General features: G+C 38.2%; 1 protein-coding gene across 2 annotated transcripts; it reads left to right on the top strand.

Annotated features, from left to right (window-relative positions):
* Nucleotides 1–808: 808 nt before the first annotated feature.
* LOC106879879 (protein mothers against dpp) lies at nt 809–21,947 on the top strand. 2 transcript variants are annotated; one of them, XM_014929603.3, is made up of 6 exons: nt 809–906; nt 6,984–7,418; nt 14,472–14,675; nt 16,340–16,492; nt 18,337–18,558; nt 19,674–21,947. In XM_014929603.3, the coding sequence occupies exons 2-6, from the start codon at nt 7,001–7,003 to the stop codon at nt 20,072–20,074; spliced, it is 1,398 nt and encodes a 465-aa protein (XP_014785089.1). In that variant the 5' UTR covers nt 809–906; nt 6,984–7,000; the 3' UTR covers nt 20,075–21,947. The 2 variants fall into 2 exon arrangements, with proteins under 2 accessions (XP_014785089.1, XP_052831133.1); XM_052975173.2 differs by having other exon boundaries at nt 16,340–16,495; nt 18,343–18,558.
* Nucleotides 21,948–22,935: the final 988 nt, after the last annotated feature.

The raw sequence follows: 22,935 nt of genomic DNA, 5'->3' as shown, positions 1-22,935 counted from the left end.
AGAACTAATGAAATTAGGAAATATATATATACATATAACTGTGTATAATACAGTAACGAGTTTAAAATAATAGCAATAGCTTTAATTAGTAAATATAATTATTTTGAGGCGGTGGGGGGGTGTTATACGAAATATAACAATTATAAAAAGGGAGGGGAAGCGGAATGTAAAAAAAAACGCAACTGCCAAGAGTTAACTGCCCTTTCTTTTGAATGAGCGCCAGGTGTCGCTGTAGTCTCCACAGCAACCAATCAATGGCCCCCGCCGCCGCCCCTTTCTCCCACTGCATCTCTAATACTACTACCAAACCCACTTCTCTTTCCCCTCCTTTCTTCGTCATCTTTACTACCACCACTACGACTTGTTCTTCTCTCTCATTTCCCTTCTAACCTCTTCTAATCTTTCGTCTCCAGTGCGCTTCTACTCAGTCTTTTGAATTTCCTCTTTCTTTCTTATACTTCTCCTCTCCCAACCGTGCCTTAATCTCTTATCTAACACCCTTTCTCTTTATCTTTTCTCTCTATCTGCCTGCTACTATAAGGGAGAAAGAGAGAGAACAAGAACAGTTAGAGAGAGAGAGTGAAAAGGAAAAGAAAGTGGCCCAGAGAGAGAAAGAGAATGTGATCTATTAGAAGAGAGAAAGGACGGAAGACTAAGAGGGAGGGAAGAGAATGACGCACTGGAAGGCACAGTAAGAGAGAGGAAGAAGGAAATAGATCAAGACACAGCGAAAGAAGGGGAGAAAGAGAAAGAGGAAGGTAGATAAAGAGAGAGAGGGAAGAAAGAGGGACAGGAAGCTAGATAGAAAGAGGGAGAACGTGTACAGTTGTCCCGGTCGGACGCCAGTAGAGGTCGCTGGAATATTATTGCTGGCAGTTGTGGCTGTGCTTGGGGGCCGGTTGGTCGGTAGGTGGACATTGATTATTATTATTATTATTATTTATACACACAGCAAAACCACATCTATATATATATTTGTATTATACACACTCAGATATATTTAACATATCACGTATTATATGTATGTAAGAAATCCACACACACACAGATATAATATTAACACAGCACATCATATAAGACTCACATACATTAAACACATCACCCTCTCTCTCTCTCTCTCTCTTACACACACACACACACACACACATACACTTGTGCGTTAAGCAGAGATACAGACATTTTGGTTCACCACTCATGGTTGTTACTTTTTTCTATTTTCAAATTCGCAAAGAAAAGGCAAAACAACCAACCAATAACTATAGGCTGACTCATTCTTCTACATTTGTGTGTGTGTCAAATGGTGTATATCTCAAGCGATTTATACATATGTGTGTGTATGATATATATATATATATATGTATGTGTGTATGATATATATATATATATATATATATATATATATAATCTTATATATTATTATATATATTGTGTGTGTGTGTGTGTGCCAAACTGTCTCATGTCTTTTTCACACACAAGCACTGACTCTCTTCCCACTCCCTCCTCCTTTATTACCTTCCTCTCTATCTCTATCTCCCCCTCCCCCACTGTTTGTAAACACCATCTCATTTCTTGTTTATTTTTCATTTCTTCCCTCTTTTCTTTGTTAATTTTGGTTTTTAACAGCTGTGTATCCACTGGTACCGTGTATAATATATATATGCATGCGTTCGTGTATATATAATATATATATTTATTTATAGACACATGCGCGCACGCACACACTTGTGACTGCTTTTGTATTTACAACCATTGAAACCCATTTCTCAACTCAAATTTTATAAAAAGATCCCAACTGTAAAACACAGAAATACTTTTAAAACATCGTTTTCAGGTTTAATTGTAAGTAATATACTAACATATATGGCATAACTACCCCTGTAGTTATGCCACACACACGTATATATATATATATATATATATATATATATGTGTGTGTGTGTAGCTAATTGGTGTCTTGTAGGAAAGATGATTAGTGAAGCTGGAGAAGGAAACCAGTTGCTTTGGCCATGAACAATTGGAAGTTCCTTCCTGTTTTCTTAATCTAAATCTGATGTTTTAAACCCTTTAAGTTCCTTACAAAGGTGACGAGTGAACTTTTAAAACTCTTGATTTCCTATCTTCTCTAATCATTATGGGTCAATAAGGGGACTTGTTCCTGTTAGAAATAGCTGCCAAATCTCCTTCAAATCGCGTAATGACGAACGCATTAATGATGTATTCTTGGATAAACTGGGAATGCCAGTCAAGATGGTCATTGTGTAGTTAACAATGACTTGTTGATCGGGACTGCTTCTGAGATTAAATAATTAAATTTACCTCAAAACTGGACCCTTTATAGATAAACGCATTTGTTTCTATAAATGATACTTGATAACCGTTGGTGTTTGTTCGTTGATATTCCCGGACAGCTTTCTAATCATTTTTATTACTAAATGGTATAAAAGTAACATTTTGGTGTTACAGTGGACGGAGATGTTTTTGTAACCTGGCGATGAAGAAACGTAGTTGCTTGATCTGTTAAAAGTATGACATCCTGTCGTTTCGAATGCCTAATGACTCTTGGTGTTTGGTCACAGTTGGAGCAAACAACTGTGGTCAGGAAGTTGATCAATAATGATTTTTGTTTAATCAATAATTATAGAACTGTAGTTGTTTATACACCACAGACACCGTAAACACAATATAAATGTGTGTGTGTACAGCACGTACTACTGCACACGCACGTGTATATAGGGCACCACACACATTCTTGTACTGGGACACCATATCGTCTTCACTACTTATTTTATCGATCACTAATTGTTGAACCGCAACACAATCTCAACGAAATGGTAGTCTGTTTACATAAACACTCTCTCTTCGGACCACCTCACCATTTTAATAAGGATTGCCCTGACCATCGTGTATTAGTTTAATGACTGTCCAGATCATCATCTTGTATTAATATTGACCCCCCTCCCCGTCTTGCTGATGTTGATAAAATAAGGTCTCAGTTATATTCTAGTTGCTTTAATCAACCTCCCTAATATGTAGCCTTGTTGCTAAAAAAAACGATGCAATTAAATAGAAATTAAAAGAAATTATCTCCATTACTTGCGAATTGTTAGAGTAACTTCAGTTTTTTTAGGTTCTGAGTTCAAATCCAGCTGAGAGCGACGTTACTTTTCGTTATTTCAGGGTCGATGAAATACAGTACCAGTCAAGTGGTACTGGGGTCGATGCAATCGACAAAACCCTTCCCCTTGAAATTGCTGGCATGGTGCCAAAATTCGAAATACAGAATCAATAGATGGAATTGGTCGCATTTTTCTCTATTTCAAGCTGTCGGTATATTCTGGGCCCTGTGTATGTATGTAATGTGTGTGTGTGTGTATATATATATATATATATATATATATATATATATATATATATATAAAGAGTAAATGGCTGATATTTTTTCCTCTGATATAAAATACATTTAAGCGGAAAACAGCTGGATGTTGTTACAATGGAATAAAATATTTGAAGTAGAGTTTGTAAAAGAGTTGCAACTTGTAGTTTTGGACAATCTTCAGGTGACTCAACATTGAAGAAACTCAGAGTAAGCAATGAGCCAGCCACACGAGCTGACTTGTCTACATGTATGTATATATATATGAAGCTGAAGGAATCAGTGAGACATTGTTGCAACTCTTAATTGAAGCGACGTAGTTTGGTAAAGAACAGTTAGAGAGAGCGAAACCATAGAATGGCCTGTTTCATCTCATCACATTGATTCATGATGGAGTGTGTGTGATTCTGGTAACTGTATTCTCTCTTAATTGTTGTGTGTTTAATATAAAAGACGAATAGCGCGGGTATATTTTAATGTCTGTGTGTTGGACGACGACGATGCTAAAGGAGGATCTATAAATGTTTATATATCAATATATTTGCTTGGGAACACATTAGTGTGTGTATAATGTCTCGTGTTTGCGAAAGAACGAGTGTTATAGTAATGTGTGTGTAGGTATCGTTAATGTCTGACAGAATGTATGTATACATACATTAATGTGTGTGTGAAGTGTGTATACTACGTTGCTGTGTGTGTGTGTGTGCATTCTCCCGTTTCCTCCTCCTCCTCCTATTACCATGGCCGACGCCGAGATGTCGGCCGCCCGTCTCTCTCTCTCTCTCGGCTGCTGCCTTCTCTCTTCTCTACCACTTTGTAGTCACTGCTCTATGTGTGTGTGTAAAGGTATCTTTCAAGTATATGTTTATTAAACTCCTACACACAAAATAAGACATATATATAAATCTGTCTGTCTCTCTCTCTGTATAAAATAGATATATACACACGTATATAGTATTTGTATCTCAGTGAACTGTACGAATATATATAAACATCTACACACAGCGTGTGGTACTCATTAACACAATCACACGACAAACTACAATATATATACTCGTCTGTGTACGCAGATATACGCTTACAGCATCAAGTATCGCTTAATATGCACACATTTGTATCATACAATTATACCCTTTGTTAAATATTTCAAAACGGGTATATATTCGAGCGCATTCTTTTTTTTTTTTTTACTGTATAATATATATATATATGAGAGAGAGAGAAAAGAGATGCACTAATCGAGAGTAATGTGTGTGTGCGTGTGTAACATTTCGCCATTCGACCATTTCTGCTGATTTTTTTCTAAAAATATTTCCAACCAAGACCAACTTGCACTCAATGTCACACTCACTTGCCGCCTGCTTCACTCATATTGCACCCACTCGCACTTGTCTCCTACACTCACTAAAGCGCGTGCGCACATGCTCACACATTCCACGTGTGTGAAATGGTTGATTAGGGGGCTGCTGCTCTTTCTCTGTGTGTGTGTGTGTCTCTATGTATTGTTTAGCCCTCGGTCGGCCCTTATCTCAAGGAGACCTATTAAAGGCATTTCTTTCAATCACTCTGACCTTCCTTAAGTTATGTAGAACTGCTTAATCTAATATATCCTTTCCTTTTTGTTTAAGACAGTTGTGATTTGCGGAAGATTTTAGCTGCTATTTCTAGTGCCATACAGCCACAGTGAGGCTCCCTCTGGGCTGTAGTTTTTGCCGTCTTTTTCAAATCGTCTTCAAATCTTTTTAATAGTTTCTTCAATCATTACTGACTAGAACAAAAGATGACGGATGTGTTATTTTGTTGGAGGGTGAGAAATTCCGTCGAGGAGTGGCGACAATAACTCACCTACATGGCACACACGCATCCTCTTACTCTTTCCTCTTCGTTTTCTTTATATACCCCTCAACATTTTCTCTCTTGCGTTTCCTTCCCATTCTCTCGTCTTCTTACTTTATTATTCTTTCTTTCACACTGACACATCACCGCAATCTTCCATCACACTGTCTCTGATTAAAAGTCGCTGTGAACTATCGAAGGAACTTCCTAGGCGCAGCCACCCCCTCTTAATGCAAGTCATACCAATACACATTCTATGGTCTCTAATCAGGCAGACAGTAACTACACAGGATTTTAAACGTTTTATTCTTTGTGTAGACGGATGTTAATGTAGCTTTAGGAACGTGTGTGTAGTAATCACACATTTAAAACACTTTGTGCTCAAACGCCGATTTCTGTGCGTGATAAGGAAAACGAGATGGACTTGATTAATGCATGGTTTCCCAGGTTCACCACTGGGTCTATAACTCCAGTCTCTCTTTGTCGGTTCCACACAAACTTGGCCACTACTAAAAGGATTGGTCGGTCTCAATTTGCATAATAGTGCAAGTGTTGCTAACGTGAGTTAGTAGAAGTAGCACTAATGGGCGTGTGTCTGTTTTTAGCTCCGTTGTGAAAAAATAAAATAAAACAGTGAAGGTAGCCAGGTCACTCTCCCTCCACAAAGAAACGTTCGTGGTTTAACCACAATAACTTGTTTTCACAGTGAGACTAAAGCTGTTTACTAAAAGCATTCATAAATCTTACCTTACATCCTTATTAACACACACACATACACACACTATGTAAACAGTTCTACACATATGTTCTCTTTCTCTGTGTAAACATTCAGCCACAGCCTCCATCTCTATGTAAACAGTCACACATACATACACACGTGCAGCAATCAAGCGCACCATTGCATCTCTGCTGCCTGTATTTTGTTTCCTGGTGACTAATTATCTCGTCCCTCCTCTTAATTGGTTACACTGGGTTAATTTTATTTGCACTGTATGAGTAGGACTTAGCAGCTAGAACAGGTGCAAAGATGTCCAAAATTAAAAGACCTTCTCAAACCAGTACCATAAAGAATATAAAGTTCAGGATTCTTAAGAAGATATTTCGAAACAGATATTTGTAGACTTAAGAGGTTTCATGGTTGTTTGAGTTCATAATTGTAAAGTTTTATGGAAGGTTATTTATTTAGAGAATCAGCTTGTTTCAGTTCTAGCGTTGAACATGAACTTATTTCATTTCCAAAATAGTATAAATGATTTAAATATAGAATTACAGGTACTGATAGGTGATTGTTAGCTGTGATGTGTGTAGGTCAACTAATGACAACAAAAAGGTTAAAGTGATTTAAATTAGAACCTTCCAGCTAAATTTGATGTTAATTTACACTTCAAACACTAGCTTAATAAGTTATTTTACTAAATTTTTCATTATTTTCAAAGTTTATTGGATCAAAAGCCAAATATTTCAACAGAAATATTGTAACAAAATGGTGAATGAGAATGTGAGGGTGGGTACAGACATTTAGATCCCAGTTAACTGGTTTCTCTTTTTGTTGTCTCTGGAAGGATGAAAAAGTGAACCTCACCTCAGTAGGGTTTGGACCCAGCATGTTTAGGGCATTTATTCTTCAGCTCTCTATCATCTCTAGATCTACTGTAACTGTGTAGAGTTTTGGAATATATTTGTTTTCTTTCTCTCTTAAAATCGATTCCTTGAATGAAAACCAGGAATTAGTGTTGAATATTTGAAATAACTGTTGTTTTTACTTTGATTTCAGGCTGTCTCACATAAATAATGACATCAACAATCTCTAGTTTAAACAGTTTATTTTCCTTCACGAGTCCTGCAGTGAAACGATTATTGGGTTGGAAGCAGGGAGATGAAGAAGAGAAGTGGGCTGAAAAAGCTGTTGATTCTTTGGTGAAAAAACTTAAAAAAGAGAAAAAAGGGGCCCTTGAAGAGTTGGAAAAGGCTCTCAGTTGTCCTGGACAACCGAGTAAATGTGTCACAATTGCTCGTTCTCTTGATGGTCGTCTGCAAGTGTCTCATCGTAAAGGATTGCCTCATGTTATTTACTGTCGTGTATGGCGCTGGCCTGATCTACAAAGCCATCATGAGTTAAAACCTCTGGAATGTTGTCAGTACCCATTCAGTGCCAAACAAAAGGAGGTTTGCATCAATCCATACCATTACAAACGTGTAGAAAGTCCAGGTATGTATTCTAATTTCCAAATATCTAGCAGCTATTGTTTATATTACTGTCCCTTATTCCTTTTTCTCTCTCTCTCTCTCTCTCTCTCTCTCTCTCTCTCTCTCTCTCTCTCTCTCTCTCTCTCAAATGTGTGTGTTTGGATTGGGAGTTATTTGGGGCAGGTTTCTATGGCTGGATGCTCTTGATGTTGCTAAACCTTAATTTGTTTCCAAGTAAAATGTTTTCCATTCTCCTGGTCTTTGAAAATGCAAAGCCAACAGACATAAACATCATGGACGGACAACACACTAAAAGCTTCCTGCTGTTTCTATTTATTAAATTCCTTCACAATGCATTGGTCAGCCTGTGGCTATTAGTAGAAGACACTCAAGGTGTTGTGTGGTGGGATGGAATTGAGTGACCTTTGGTTCAGAAGCAAACTGCCTGCACCCATGAATCAAAGAAATGTTAGTTTAACTTCGGGGTAGAGGGATGACTGTCGTTCACAAATACATTGTTCTTGCCTTTGATCCCCACTGTTTGGCACCTGTGGAAATCTTGAGGGCCCTGGAAAAGGAGTTATCTTGCTAAAACCAGGTTAATCTTGATAAAATAAGTGACAAAAATCTTTAATGTGCTTTTGCTGGGGCTGGGGCTGGAGAGTCTAATGACTGAAACAAGTAAAAGAATTTTCTAAAAAAAAAAAAAATTGTTTCTATGAATGATATTCGATGAGAACTGTTGGCATTTTTGTTTTCTGAGAACGTGAAAATTAGTAAATGTTGCTGGAAGTGTCTGATTTATTGATCATTTGCTTCTTTGCCTTCTAAGCTACTTCCTTATCTCAACCATTCTGTATCATATCACTCAAACTTCCTTCTTTAACCCTGGAGAACCCTCATCATTAGGGTCCTGCATTTGCTTTTCAGTTGTATTCTGGGTTGGGCTTTTTTTTTCTTTTTTTTTTCTCAGACACTTTTACTGCAGTCTTTCTTACTTTCATTGTGCAATAACCTGCACAATGCACCACATCTCTTCTATGCATAATTCCCAATACATGATATTGCAATAGTTTGTGGAGATTTACATATATTTTATAGATTTTTCATTTTCATAAAAAATTGTAATAAGTACATAATTGCACTTGATATTCAGTGTACAACCTCTCTCTCTCTCCTCCAAATCTACACTCACAGATCTCTCTCTGTCTCTCTCTCGTTTATATCTACACTCACAGGTGTCTCTCTCCTTTAACTCTACACTCACAGATCTCTCTCTCTCTCTGTCTCTCTCTCTCTCTCTCTCTCCTTTATATCTACACTCACAGATGTCTCTCTCCTTTAACTCTACATTCACAGATCTCTCTCTCTCTCTCTCTCCTTTATATCTACACTCACATGTCTCTCTCTCGTTTATATCTATACTCACAGATGTCTCTCTCGTTTATATCTACACTCACAGATCTCTCTCTCAAGGGTCGTGTTTACTGTTTGAATGAGAATGAAAGAAGTAGAGAGACACACAGACTTGTGTAGTTCAGCTCCAGGTGAACCTTCACTGAATAGATTATGATGAAAGGCATTCCAACTATGACTATCCTGTTTGTTGAGGACGATCTTGGATAATGTTTTTCAACTATTTTTTACTTATAGAGGGTTGATTCCAATTTTATTTGGGCCCCCCCCCCCTTCCTAGCCATTTGATTTTTAGCAAAATCCTTTTGTATTAGGATTAAATATTATTAGAAATTGTATTTAAAAGAATTGTTAAAATATTTTGTGTATTGTAGAAGTCTAAGCAATTTTAACAACAAAATCTTATGTGAGTCCCCAAGGGCCATGTGGACCCTGGTTGAGACCCATGGGTCCAGGAGATACATTGATATCTGACAGACTGATAAATAGGGCAGAGTTTATGGAAACATTGGTAAGTGCATTACTGGACAGTTGTTTTAAGTTGGTGTTTGAGAGTGTTTCACCTTTTATGTCCATGAGACTGGACAGTTGTGGCTTATGTTGATAGGCCTTGCAGCCACAAGCCTCTCAGTTTTGAGGCTGGTGGAGCAGCTGAAGAAATGGAGCTGTGTAAGTAGTACATAAATTGCTGGAGATAATCAAATTGTGATTGAGGTGGCCTATACACACACACACACACACACACACACACACACACACATATATAATCATCATTTAATGTCCATTGTCCATGCTGGCATGGGTTGGATGGTTTGACTGGGCTGGAAGGCTGCAGCAGACTCCAGTCTGATTTGGCATGGTTTTCTATGGTTGGATGCCCTTCCTAATGCCAACCACCCTAAGAGTGTAATAGGTAGTTGGCATTAGGAAGGGCATCCAACCATAGAAAGACCACATGTATATATATGTGTGTGTGTTGTCCTTGCATACCAGCATGTCCCCTGCATCCCTCTTTAGCTGAGTGACCCTAATCTTGTGGGCTTCTGGGTACTGGTGCTGTGTAAGAGTACTCAGTATACTCTGTAAAGTGGTTGGCATTAGGAAGGGCATCCAGCCATAGAATCGATGCCTCTTCAGCTGACCAGCTCCTGTCAAACAGTCCAACCCATGCCAGCATGGAAAACGGATGCTAAATGATATATACACACGCACACACTACATATATACACATATAGTTATGATAAAAGGTGAGGCATCTGTGACTCCTCCGTCCTTTCCCTGAATTTGTATTGTATTTAGGTGCAGGCATGGTTGGATGGTTAAGATTTCTTTATAACCACATAGTTCTGGGTTCAATTTCACTGCATGTCACTTGGGCCACTGTCTTTGCCCTGAGCCAGTCAATGCCTTGTAAATGAATTTGAAAGGGGAAAACTATTAAACTTGTTTGTGTGTGTGCATGAAACTTATTTTGTTTGTCACAATATAAGCTTTGCCAGGTTGATTTGGTGACTAGTCACTCTGTGCCTTCTAAGACTTGTGAAATGTAAAAAGTCCCTAAAAAGCAATTAAGGGTTGATGACAGGGAAAGCACCTGGTTATAAAATCTTACTTGAGAATCACTTTCTTGACAAAGCCATGTTAACAGGGTGGAATGGATATGAAAACAAACAAATGATTTTGCTGTTCTGAAATATGTATCAGTTAAAAAGAAAAAATCAACTTAATTAGAAAAATAATGTTTAATTATCCTCCCCATGCTATTCTCTCATCATAGAAAGCTCTAATGTGTGGGACCCATATCATTTTCTAGTGTTTTTATGGCTTGTTTGCTTTCCCTCCCTACATACTGACAATGATGTTTAGGAAGAGAGTGGAAAAGAAAAACACACAAAGGAATGACAAACAGGTGATGTGGACAGGCCAGCTATACACTGCTGCCAATTCCCATACTTTACACAGCTGTCCTTTTCCATACACATCACATGGCTATACAAGTGCAAGTCTTCTCTCTTTGCAGACTACATCTGATGCCTCCTATTCCCAATTTTTCTCCTAAGTTACTCACACTCTGTCATACATACACACAGACATGGTACATTCAGCAGAGTTTTCCTAGCTTAATTTCTGTCAAGCTTTTGCATGTCCTGTACAATCACAGCCCATGTTTCACTGCCATGCAGCATAGCCGCTCACACACAGGCATCATGCAATCTACCTTTTACTCTGAGAGAGAGGCCCTTTGCTATCAACAAAGGTAGAAGCTCTCTGATTTTTGCCCAGCCAATTCTTATTGTAACAGCTGTGCTCTAAGAGCATCCTCCTCCACTGCTGACCTGGTTACCTTGGTAACAAGCTATCTACAGCTTGCACAAGGAATGTCTTTCAGTTTCCATTTACCAAATTCACTCACAAGGCTTTGGTTAGCCCGGAGCTATAGAAGGCACTTGTCCAAGGTATCATGCAATAGGACTGAACCCAAAACTGTGTGGTTGGGCAGCCAACTTTTTACTTCATAGTCATACCTGTGCCAATATTTCTCTCTTTAGAAAATATCCAGGTGGCTGTTTGTAGAATTGGATAATTTTGAAGGAATTTTTAACCCTTTTGTTACCATATTTCTGTTGAGATGCTTTGTTTCTTTCAATCAATTTTAAATATAACAAAGAATTTAGTAAAATAACTTAGTTATCATTAAGCTGGTGTTAGGAACATAAATTGTGACTAAGGTTTGGTGGAAGATTTTAATTCAGAACTTTTGAAAACAACACATTTATACTACAGAACCAGAGCTGGTTTCAGCTGGGTTTGGTATTGAAATAAAGTCACTAATTTGGTGATCTCTAAGACCATACTCTCACTTTGGTCACTCATATGAAAATAATTTTAGCAGGTATCAGAAAATAATTATATTTTTTCTGAAGTTGTGCTTGTAGTCAAAATGGTTGTTACAGGCTTCAGTTGTTTTTTTTTTTAATTGTTTTACATGCACACTGTAGGTATTAATGTTCATTTTTGTCCATTTTTTTTCCATGATAGTATATTGGTCAAGTATGTCTTGATGTACAAGTGTGTGTGTGTATGTTTTTGTTCAGTTTCCTTGTATGTCTCCACTCTCCTGATTTTGACCCTCCATAAATCCTAAATTTTACTTTAGAATTTTTGGGAGCAACTGTCTTTGAAGACTCATATTGTCGTTGAATGTGCAAAATGAGGAATAGACAGACAGCTGACAACTGATGAAGGGTCGTTTCTCTGTGTTTACCTGTCCCATTTTCCATTTTTTTCTCTCATTTACATACATATTTAACTCATTTGTCCATGTATTTCATGTTTACACAGTTGGTGACATCCTGTACCTATACATGCACACACACGTACACTATATATATATATATATATGCATATATCCATGCAGAGAGCTGGGCATGGCTGTATCTTTGTATCTTTTAGAAGTTCTCTTAGCAATCACATCATGTACTGGGGTCGTTTCTTGTCTTTCTTTCTATCTATTTGTATGTCTCTTTTGGAAGACATCAGCTGTGGCCATCTCAGGAGAGGGTTTGGATCTGCCAAGACACTCTATATCTTGATGGTGATCCCTCTGATTGCGAGTAGTTGTCAGGGTGCCATCATATGCCCAAGGCAAGGTGAAACTGTGCATTTATATAAAGGAGGCAGTTGTTGCTCCCTCAGTTTCATGACTCATGATATTCAATCAGTTGATGTCATCTCAAAGATTTCAACTCACAAATGGTGAAACTCTCACTGAATCACCAAATGTCCCTTAATATAAACTTAAACATTATGTATTGAGTATTTAGGTTGTTTATTTGTACACACACACACACACACACATTATATGGACATTCCTTGTACAATATCATTTTCTTATTGTTTCATTTAACATTAATATGAAATCCTGTCAAGAGAATTTCACAGTCTGCCTCTGAATTTGAATTGACTTTGTTTTCCTTTTGTTATTTTTGACACTTGTTTTTCTATTCAGTAAAAAAAAAAAATTCTGTAACTAAATAAAAACAATCTAAGGTGGCCAGTCCCTCTTTCAGATAAACCTCATCTACAATAATACAACAATCTACCATCATCTTCACAGAAACATTAACACTTTAGCATTTAAACCATTCATATCCAGCCTCTCACACCTACCCTGCAATATCATTCTAAAAATAATCACATCGTTGAAATCTCGAAGCTGCAAGATAATGCATGATTAATTCAAAACGATGAATAAGCTTTACATTTAACAGAGAAGTAATCTGAATGTGAAAGGGTTGGAAACTCAAGTACAAAGAAGTGTTTTAAGAGAAAGCAATGAATACATTTCTGAAGCCAGGTCTGTTTTGGTCTTTATCAGATGTATAGAGTACAAAATGTTTTGGCTCAGGTATGGTTGTTTGGTCTGCAAGTTCATTTCCCAGCCATCTCATTCTTGATGATCTAACAGCAACATGGACATCAACACTCCTGCCAAGCTTATATTGGCTATAAAGTGTCAGCTTTCAACTTAGACAGTTCTCGAGGGAGAGCAATGACTTGAATACATGAACAACAGTTAGTCTCTCACAAATCCAGAAGAGGATGCTCACCTTATTCCTTTCTAGGTATTGGGAATGTGTTGCACCCAAGTTCCATGTCTCACTATTACGTAGTATCACTCTTTATACAATCTACTCTGAGAGAACCCCTTTGTTATAAGCGGAAGTAAAAGCTCCCTAAATATTTTTCTGCCCTGTTCTTTCTCATACTTTGAGAGCAACCACCTTTGCTGCTAATAATGCCAACAAGGTAAAAAGAATTTGACTGCTTTTAGCAAACTTTCTGAGTCTTTGAAGGAATTTATGTTCTGTGCATTTGTTATGGCTTGTACACCATCGCATTTCAAGTCTCCCCTCTCTGTCAGCCTGTCTTATCTACAGTGTATTCCATGTAGTTCTTCCTATTCTTTTGCATATGTAACATGGCTATTTCACTGTCTTTACTCCTTGTATGTGTTCACATTTTTTCCCTTTGCTATAAAAACCTATTAGAACATACACAATTTCATTCTGGGAACGAGTAGCCCATGTTTGCAAAGGTTTGATAATGGAAAGGACGTTTAGTCTGGCTGCCTCTACAGATCTCGTTTAACCTTTGGTCAATGATAACAACATAATAAAATACACGGCCATAAACAATGTGAGAAAAAGATTTGTAAAAAGTTATCTCTTTACACATGGGATGTAATATATGTAGGAGGTGGTACTGGAAAGTTGTTGGCTTTTGGGTAAAAGAAAATACAGGAGGATCAGTTAATTATGATTTTATTCGACATATTCCCCTCCCCTCAGATCCACACACTTATTGCAGTGGTCCTTCAATTTTTCTAAGCCCTGCAAAAGAACTTGGAAGGTTGGGCCTCCAGCCAGGCCTTTCGCGATACCCTCAAAGCCAGAAACTGTATATAGTGGAATTGAATGAAGCATTGGTGACTGTCATCTTGAGAAGAGTTTAAGAGTAATGTTTGTAGGTTGTGACATTGTTATTATTATTAGTAGTAATACCAACAACCAGTAGTAGTAGTAGAAGTAGTATGACAAGTGCATTATTAATTACAAAGCTCTTTTCCTCACACATATCTTTCTTTTTATGTTTTCAGTTCTTCCACCAGTTCTTGTTCCTCGATACAGTGAATTTCCAGCAGGTGGCCATGCAACTCATCATCAAATGGCCCCTTTCCATCCAATCCAAGAGCCAGCCATGCCCCATAATGTCACTTATCCCTTTATCAACCAACAGCCACAGCAACAGCGCCAACATTCTCCTGCAAGTTCAGCCCCCAGCAGTCCTTTTGGACTACCTGGTAAGTTATCTTTTTTTAACAACCATTTGCAGAAATTAGGGTTCACAGTCCCTGCTGCGGGGCCCTCATCTTAATAAGTCCCCTCTTTTGAAATGGCTTTAAATTTATTTTGTTTTGTATATGTGTTTATGTGTGCATCATCATCATTTAACGTCTGCTTTCCATGCTGGCATGGGTTGGATGGTTTGACAGGATCCAGTGAGCCATGGGGCTGCACCAGGCCCCAGTTGTCTGCTCTGGCATGATTTCTACAGCTGGATGACCTTCCTAATGTCAACCGCTTTCTTTATGCCCATGGTGGTGGTGGTTCTTTGAGAAGGTAGAGAGTTAATCTTCATGCCAGAGACAAGCGGAGTTGTCTTGCTGTAGAGAAGGGTGGGTGAGAAAAGGGTAAGATGGTGGTGGGTGCCAGAGTGAAGCCCTCAAAATGAGGTGATAGGGACAGTTATTGGTGTGTGAAGGGAGGAGAGAAGCAGATGGCTAGAGTTCAGGACAGAGATAAATGTAGTGAGTAGTGAACAAGGGAGGAGGTGCAGCATGATGGGAAATGTCAGCACAGGCAGAGTGAGCGGGGTGAGGGTGGGGTGGAAGAAAGGGGTAGGAACAGCATTTCCTCTCTCTTAGCCTCCCTGTGAATCTGCTACACCTCTTGTGTGTCCATAGCATGCTCTGGGTTCACCATATGGGATTCCTGTCTACACGTTTCCTGCATATCAAGCAGGGCCATTTACCTGAGAGTGGTAGAGTCCTGTCTTTTTCCTGCTTACCAGAACTTTATTCTTAACTAAGTTAGGTTTTGCTTCTGCACTGGAAATTTTTCTAATTCTGTTATGAGAGTGAGTTAATCAGCATATTGTGGTTCCCAAGAGCAACCAGTCTTAAATTCCTCTGTTATGACCTGGAGGACAATGACGAATAGGAGAGTATTGAACCCTGGTGAATACCTACCTGCTCACAAAATTCATCACTGAAAGTGTGGCTGACTCTTACCTTACCGACTACACGTCTGTGTGTGGCTTGTATGACTTTCACAAGCCATTTGTCTTCCCCTACCTTCAATATAATATATATATATATATATATATATATATATATATATATACGTACATACATGCACACTTCTAAGCCAGCATGGAAGACAGATGTTAAGTGATGAGATACACACCCACAGATGCACAGTTGCATCCACGTGTCACATCTACAACAAGCATTTATGGATGTACGTGTTAGAAAGTTTGCTTTGCAACCTCATAAATTCAGGTTTAGTTCCACTGCATGCTACTTTGGGCAAGTGTATTCTGCTGTCAACTTGAGCTGGCCTATGCTTTGCAATGAATTTGGTTGATAGAAACTGTATTAAGCATAATTTTTGTGTGTGTGTGTGTGTCACCCAAAGCTCTGCACCATCCTAACCCTTTTGATTCCAACGTGCCTGAGACCACATCTTGCTCTGATACAAACTTCCTCTTTTAAAGTGATCTAAAGGAAAACATTCTTTCAATTTAAAAATCTTTAATCTCAGGATTTCAAAATATCTTTGCTATTATTGCTACTCGTTCTGGAATTGTTATTCCACCCTTGGCCCTCCTGTTTTAATATTAATAAATTGTTGTTCAGATTTTGGTGACTGGAATTTAAAAAAAAAAAAAATGTTGTTTTTATAGCTGACACCCCTCCTCCTGCCTACCAACAACATGACGACACTTCCCAGAACAACATGGCCAACAATATGAGCATGCACCAAGGCAATACAGGTATGCAGCAAGGAGGGCAAAGCCCACCACAAGCAATGGATACTACAATAGCTACACCTCAAGGTAAGTCATTAATGTTAGGACACCAAGGTAGACATAGCCACCAATAATTCATCAACTTCATTGATTAACATGAAATGGTGTTTATAGGGTGCTCTTCAGGTTGACCCAAAAGTCTGCTACAAAAGTTTTAAATAATGTATTTCTACCAAATCTGAACCGATTTGCTTGAAGACTTGCTCACTAGATTTTAACATTTTCAGCAATGTTACAGCAAAAAATGATTCCCTGAATCCACCTCATTTCTTCATTACAGCCTTAAAAGCTTAACAGGCAACAGTGGCTCACAAGACTTCCAGTGATATTTTATCCTATTCATGCTGCAGAGACCTCTTCCAAGCCACTTCTGAATAATGAGATTTAGCACAAGCATTAGTCTCCAAGATGGACCAAGTGCCAGAGTCCATTGGGTTGAAGTCTGGGCTTCAAGGAGGTCATTCTTCTTTGGATAAGAAATTTGGGACATTGTCGCTAAGCCACCTCTGAGTCCTGTTGACAGTGTGGGCAGGTGTTCTATCCTGCTGAAAGAGAAAGGGGCCACTGTTGAACAATTCTTGGCTCAAATGTTTCACCACAAGCTCAAGAATGCAGCCTTGTTCTTGACTTCTTCAGGAACAAAAACGAGGAGTTTTCCCCATCGAAGACACTCCAGCCCAAACCATCACAGATGAGAGTTTTTGAGTGCAGTGGATATTTCTGGCATTCTCTGGACATGGCTGAGCATTTTCTGCAAGGACCCTGTCATTTTGGCTGTTCTGAGCTTCTTCAACAGTGAACAACTTCTCATCTGTGAAGAGCACATTGTCCAAGCCCTGTCAAAATGAAATCTTTCATCTGACCCATACAAACACAGGAAAGTGCTTTTGAAAACAATGATGTCATCTGAAATGTTGATACTATATGATAGATAGAGAAAGACAGTGAAAAACCTAGCCTAATCTAATAGCAGCTAAATCTCCCTCAAATCACATCCTGAGCATATTGGAAACTAATTGCAAAATGGATGGTTGAGGCTGGGGTGTGTTTTGATGATGAGTTTGTTTGATCTGTGCTGTCCTGGGGCTAAACAATACCTAAAACCAGAATCTGTATCTCATCCTGATTAAATAAAGGATGCGTTCTTAATGTATTCATATCTTGAAAGTTTTCTGCTATTTTTCATTTTTAAAATAGTTTAATTTGGTTTTGAGAAAATTGACATTGTGTCAGGTGCTTACAGTAATTAATAATTTCCTTTTAATTGTAATGAAAAGTAGATTTCTCTTGGCCCACAAATTAGGAGAATGTATATTAAGATATGTTTGAAAATGTATTTTGGGCTTCTGTTATTAGATGAATTTTTACTGAACTACCTTGGAATAAATTATTTCTCATATTTGTCTAATTGCATTAAACTTAGTCCATAATTGATGATACAAATCTCCTCCTGTCACCTAATTTTTAATTACACTTCGAACGTAAAGTCTTTTCGTCAAGAAAAGCAAAACAAGCAACTCCACCGTGATAGATGATGTTATGTTTTCTTGCAGATGACATGTAATTTAGATTCTGTATTGTCAGTATTAATCTAAAATCTAGACATTTTAACTTCTAAAAGTAGAGAATTCTAAACAGCTGGGACTTCAGGCTTCAGAGTTGAGGAGCTGAGACAAATATCTCCCTGGACATGTTGCTAGTTTAATGGAGGTGACTTTTCTAGTAACAGCCAAGACAAAGGTTCTGTGTAGTGGATTTGTACTCGATCAATTCCACGTAGATCATTCCTCCACAGACCTGTTGTGTGGATCTCCATCTCGTCTGGAATATTTTGGACAGCTTCTGTTTGTGTTTTGAACTTTATCTTTCAGATGGTATGCAAGTTACATATCAAGAACCGCAGTATTGGAGTTCCATTGTCTATTATGAGTTAAATAGCCGCGTTGGGGAAGCATTTCATGCATCAAATACCAGCATTGTTGTTGATGGCTTCACTGATCCATCCAATAATGCTCAACGCTTTTGCCTCGGTTTACTCTCCAATGTCAACAGGAATTCAACCATTGAAAACACTAGAAGACATATTGGTAAAGGTATGGCATTCTCTTTATATTCTGTTGTGACGGGTGGCTGTGTGATAATGGTGAGGTCCTCGTAATCCCTTGTATGGAGGTGGGGGGGGGCCTAAAGGTTTGATTCATCATTTTCCTCTATTAACCATTTCTCCAGTCATTCTCAAAAGATTCTTGTTTGGTTGTTGTTTTTTTTAGTATTTTTCCTCAGTTATTTGGTCCACAACTAATTGTACAAAGAATGGCAGCTGGAAATGGTGATTTAGGCTGAAGAAATCCTTTCACTAACTTCCCCACTGAATAGTGATGCTATGCCACCCACACCATAAAACATTGCTACACCACCTTCTTTCTCCCGTCCAAATTAGCAGCAGTAATTAATTGTGATGTCGAGGGCCAATGATAAATCTAAAAAAAACCAAGTTGTTCAGTGTCAGAATATCCTGGACAATAAAGAGCCATTACGGTTAGGACATGGCATCATTCATTTTACCAAGGTACCTGGGTACCTGGGTGATATAGTGGCAGGAGGATATGTAGCTAGATCTGTGAATCAGTTTTGTTTGACTCTACACCATTTCACATCCTACGATACCATTGTTTCTGTCCATTGAAACACATTTAAAAAAAAAAGCTGAATATCAATTCCATTCCTGCTTCTTAACCGTATTCTGTCGTTCTGAAGTGGCCGGTTTATACCAATCGTTTAATCGTCCTCGTTTCTGACATTAAACCTGTGCTGGACGGTACTCTTTCTTCTCTCCGTCCATCGAAGAGGGTTGAAGGGAGATAACTAAATACTGCCAATTATTTTGTCTGATACCATTTTACTGACCGTTAATCCACTACCATAATGATAATGATCCTGTTTAATATAGGCACAAGGCATGACACCTTTTTTATTGGGGAGGGGGACAGTCAATTGAATTGAATGGTGCTCCACTTTATTGACACTAGAAGGATGAAAAGCAAAGTTGGCATCAGAAGGAATTGGACTGATAAATAATCAAAGCAGAAGACAGCACAAAGCATTCTATTCAATGCTCTGCCGAGTCTTGCAATCTGCTGCCTTATTAATGCTATTTTCTGATGACATAAATGGAAAGACGTTATTAATTTCTTTGTTCTCTTTTCAGGTGTTCATCTTTATTATGTTGGTGGTGAAATGTTTGCTGAGTGTCTCAGCGACAGCAGTATTTTTGTCCAAAGTCGAAATTGTAATTACCATCATGGCTTCCATCCAACCACAGTTTGTAAGATCCCACCTGGCTGTAGTCTCAAAATTTTTAACAATCAAGAATTTGCCCAGCTTCTTAGTCAGTCAGTTAATCATGGATTTGAAGCTGTCTATGAACTAACCAAAATGTGCACCATCCGGATGAGTTTTGTGAAGGGGTGGGGTGCTGAGTATCATCGCCAGGATGTGACAAGTACTCCCTGTTGGATTGAAATTCACCTCAACGGCCCCCTTCAATGGCTTGACAAGGTGCTGTCACAGATGGGCCCACCCCATAACCCTATATCGTCTGTGTCCTGATCTGTTGTTGTGTGTATTGTCTTGTTGATGTTGTCTGGAGACAAAGGGTGGGGGTGCAGGGGACATTAGTACTGCAGCGGTTCTACCACCATCTCCTCCTCCTCCCTCCTCCTCTTCTGCCTCACTTGTCTTCATCATAGTCACCATTCAAAACACCTTACATGCAAGCCTAAATATTTCAAACTCTTTATAAATAGCATCATCTCTCTCTCTCTCTCTCTCTCTCTTTCTCTCTCTCTCTCTCTTTCTCTCTCTCTCTCTCTCTCTCTCTCTCTCTCTCTCTCTTCTCTCTCTCTCTCTCTCTCTCTCTCTTTCTCTCTCTCTCTCTCTCTCTCTCTCTCTCCTCTCTCTTTCTCTCTCTCTCTCTCTCTCTCTCTCTCTCATATACACACATCCCAGTCTTTATACTCTTACTCTCCTTCTCTCTCTTTCTCTTTCTCTCAACATATGTTCATGCAGTGTTGGTGGGGGCAGACAACTAAAAAAAAATTTTTAAGTAGAGAGAGCAGAGAGGTGGTGGGGGAGGAGAGTTCTGCTTTTTTACCAAGTTATCAAGACAACTGTTAAAATGGTTCTTGGAATCAAAATATTGCAAAGAAAGAAAAACTGTATACCAAACTTAATGTCACTGCCTCCTCTTGTCTACGTCTGCTTTCTGTGGTTTTTGTGTTTTTGACATGACTCTATTGACACTGGACAGCGTATGTGTGGTGTTCAAATGTTAATCAGTGGAAAAGATGTTTTCTTGCAGTGGTGGTGGTGGGAGGTCAGTAAATTTTCTCTCGTTTAACTGCCTTCCCCTCACACACACAAACTAATTAGGAAAATCTCCCTCCATTAAAAAAAAAAAAATACATCTTTCTTTCTTCTCTTTATTGGAACAGTTTTTTGTTCCATATAGAAAAAATTATTTTAGGTTTCCAGATGAAAATTCATTCATTTTGTGTCAAACGAATCTCTCCTCCTCATCCCTCAGTTTATCTTTTCTTAAAATTACACATTTGACACTTGAGATTTTAAGCTAATTTCTCTCTTGTAAGTACGAGCCATGTCTTCATAAGCAAATTTCTGAATGTTATTATGCAGAGAGAAAAAATGCATCATTGCAAACATGTGCACACTGCCATGCAGTTGATGCAATGTACAAGTATATTTCTGGATTTTGCATCAGTTTTCACAGGGAATATTGCAGTTGTTCAGCTGTGAGTGGTTGAATATTCCACAGTCACTTTTAACTTTTTAGGTCCAATCAGTGCAACAAATCTGGTTCCTTTTGAATTACACGACCATCCCTCTAGCTTTCACCCCACCCCCATCACTTTGGATCAACATGAGGGAATGGTACCAGACACTTGCCCAACAATGCACTGCATTAGCATTCACTCTCTCACTCATTCATGGAGGGGTTCTGTTAGGGGTTTAGTGTTTTAACAAGAAATATTGCTTCCACTGTAGATGAAACCTTAATGCAAGAAGCATTGTGTGTATGTTGGCTGGAGACGCAAATTTCAGCACTTTCCTTTTTGTCTGTCCTTGTGAATTCTTTGCCATTTTTAACTGCCACTTGTGTTCCTGCTGTTCAATAAATGTCTCTAGGAAATCTTCAGATTAGAGGAAATGGCAGACCAAAACACTTTACAATAACAGGATGCTCTTTAAACTGTTGTCTTAACCAGATTCTTTTAAGTTTGGTCAAGATTTCTTTCATGCTACATTTTCTTTCCTTTTCTATATTTTCACAGTTCTTTGGGCGAGTGTTTTTTTTTTTTTTTCCATCATTTGAAACAAATTCTGTTTTTTTTTTAAACTTTTTATTTTAAATTTTGTTTACTTTCAACAATAAAAAAAATATAAAAAATTTAAATTCTTCAAATTCACCAATTCTAGAATGTTCATTCACGTAAGTCGTCCGTGTTGAGAATCAGCAAGTTACACACACACAGACAGTTGCACTTTAGCATTGTTGGGGGTCTGGTACCCACCTTAGGTTTTTTTTTGTGGTGATGCTAGTGGGGGTGTTTTTGTTTCCAGTGCAACTGTTTTTTTCTCTCTCTTCTTAAAAAGCCTACCATTTGCTCTGCCATCCAATGTTGTATCATCACAATTGCTCAATGCTACAGACTCTTCCTCTCTACATCTTCTGCTAATTGTTGCTTTTTTTGTCGTTCCTATTTGCTGGCTGCTTTTCATCCCAATGTATGTTTTGACACAAGTGCAAACCTGACTTCGATTCCCCCCAATCACTGGGACATTGAGAATAAATTACAAAATATTCAAATGGAAATATTTGGTTACTCTTGCTAACTTTGAACGAAAATGTCGTTATTTCCTCCCTCTTCTTTCTCTCCTCCCCATACCCATTATAATTGTTAGGTCTTTCTTTTTTTTTTCTTCAATAACATGCCCCCCACCCATCAAATGCTTTCAACAAAATAACAAATATCTCAAATAATGTTCTACTTTTGTGTCATCTCTCTCTCTCTCTCTCTCTCTCTCTATGGATACATGATTTCTCTCCTCCTCCTCCCCTACAATAACACTCTCTTTCCCTCTGTTGTAATATATTTCAATCAATTCGTCTTCACTAAATCAACATTTCGAGGTGTTTTATTTCAGTCTCATCTTCCAAATGTGTTTCAGCCAGCCATGACTACCACTGGTAAATGCAACAAACCTAAGCTCTCTTCCTTTTAATTGATCTTGTTTTAATTAACTAACTGACCATGTTTTTCCATTTGATCTATTTATTTGAGACTTCAACTTTGCAAATAGTTTCACCAAAGTTTTTCAAAACCAGAAAATGTATTTTAGATAAATTTAATTTATTTGTGGAGATTTTGATGTTTGACAATTGGTCAGTT

The sequence above is a fragment of the Octopus bimaculoides genome, chromosome 20, assembly GCF_046866305.1.
Source record: "Octopus bimaculoides isolate indiv1 chromosome 20, ASM4686630v1, whole genome shotgun sequence".
NCBI classification, from domain to species: Eukaryota; Metazoa; Mollusca; class Cephalopoda; order Octopoda; family Octopodidae; genus Octopus; species Octopus bimaculoides.
The sequence above is the reverse complement of the archived record's forward strand: the minus strand, read 5'-3'. Positions and strand labels throughout refer to the sequence as shown.

Bases quoted from the DNA above. Each gene is read 5' to 3' on its own strand.
- LOC106879879 (XM_014929603.3), top strand. From the start codon at position 7,001: ATGACATCAACAATCTCTAGTTTAAACAGTTTATTTTCCTTCACGAGT. The intron at 16,493-18,336 runs GTAAGTCATTAA...TTTATCTTTCAG, and splicing joins TACAATAGCTACACCTCAAG to ATGGTATGCAAGTTACATAT. The intron at 18,559-19,673 runs GTATGGCATTCT...TTCTCTTTTCAG, and splicing joins TAGAAGACATATTGGTAAAG to GTGTTCATCTTTATTATGTT.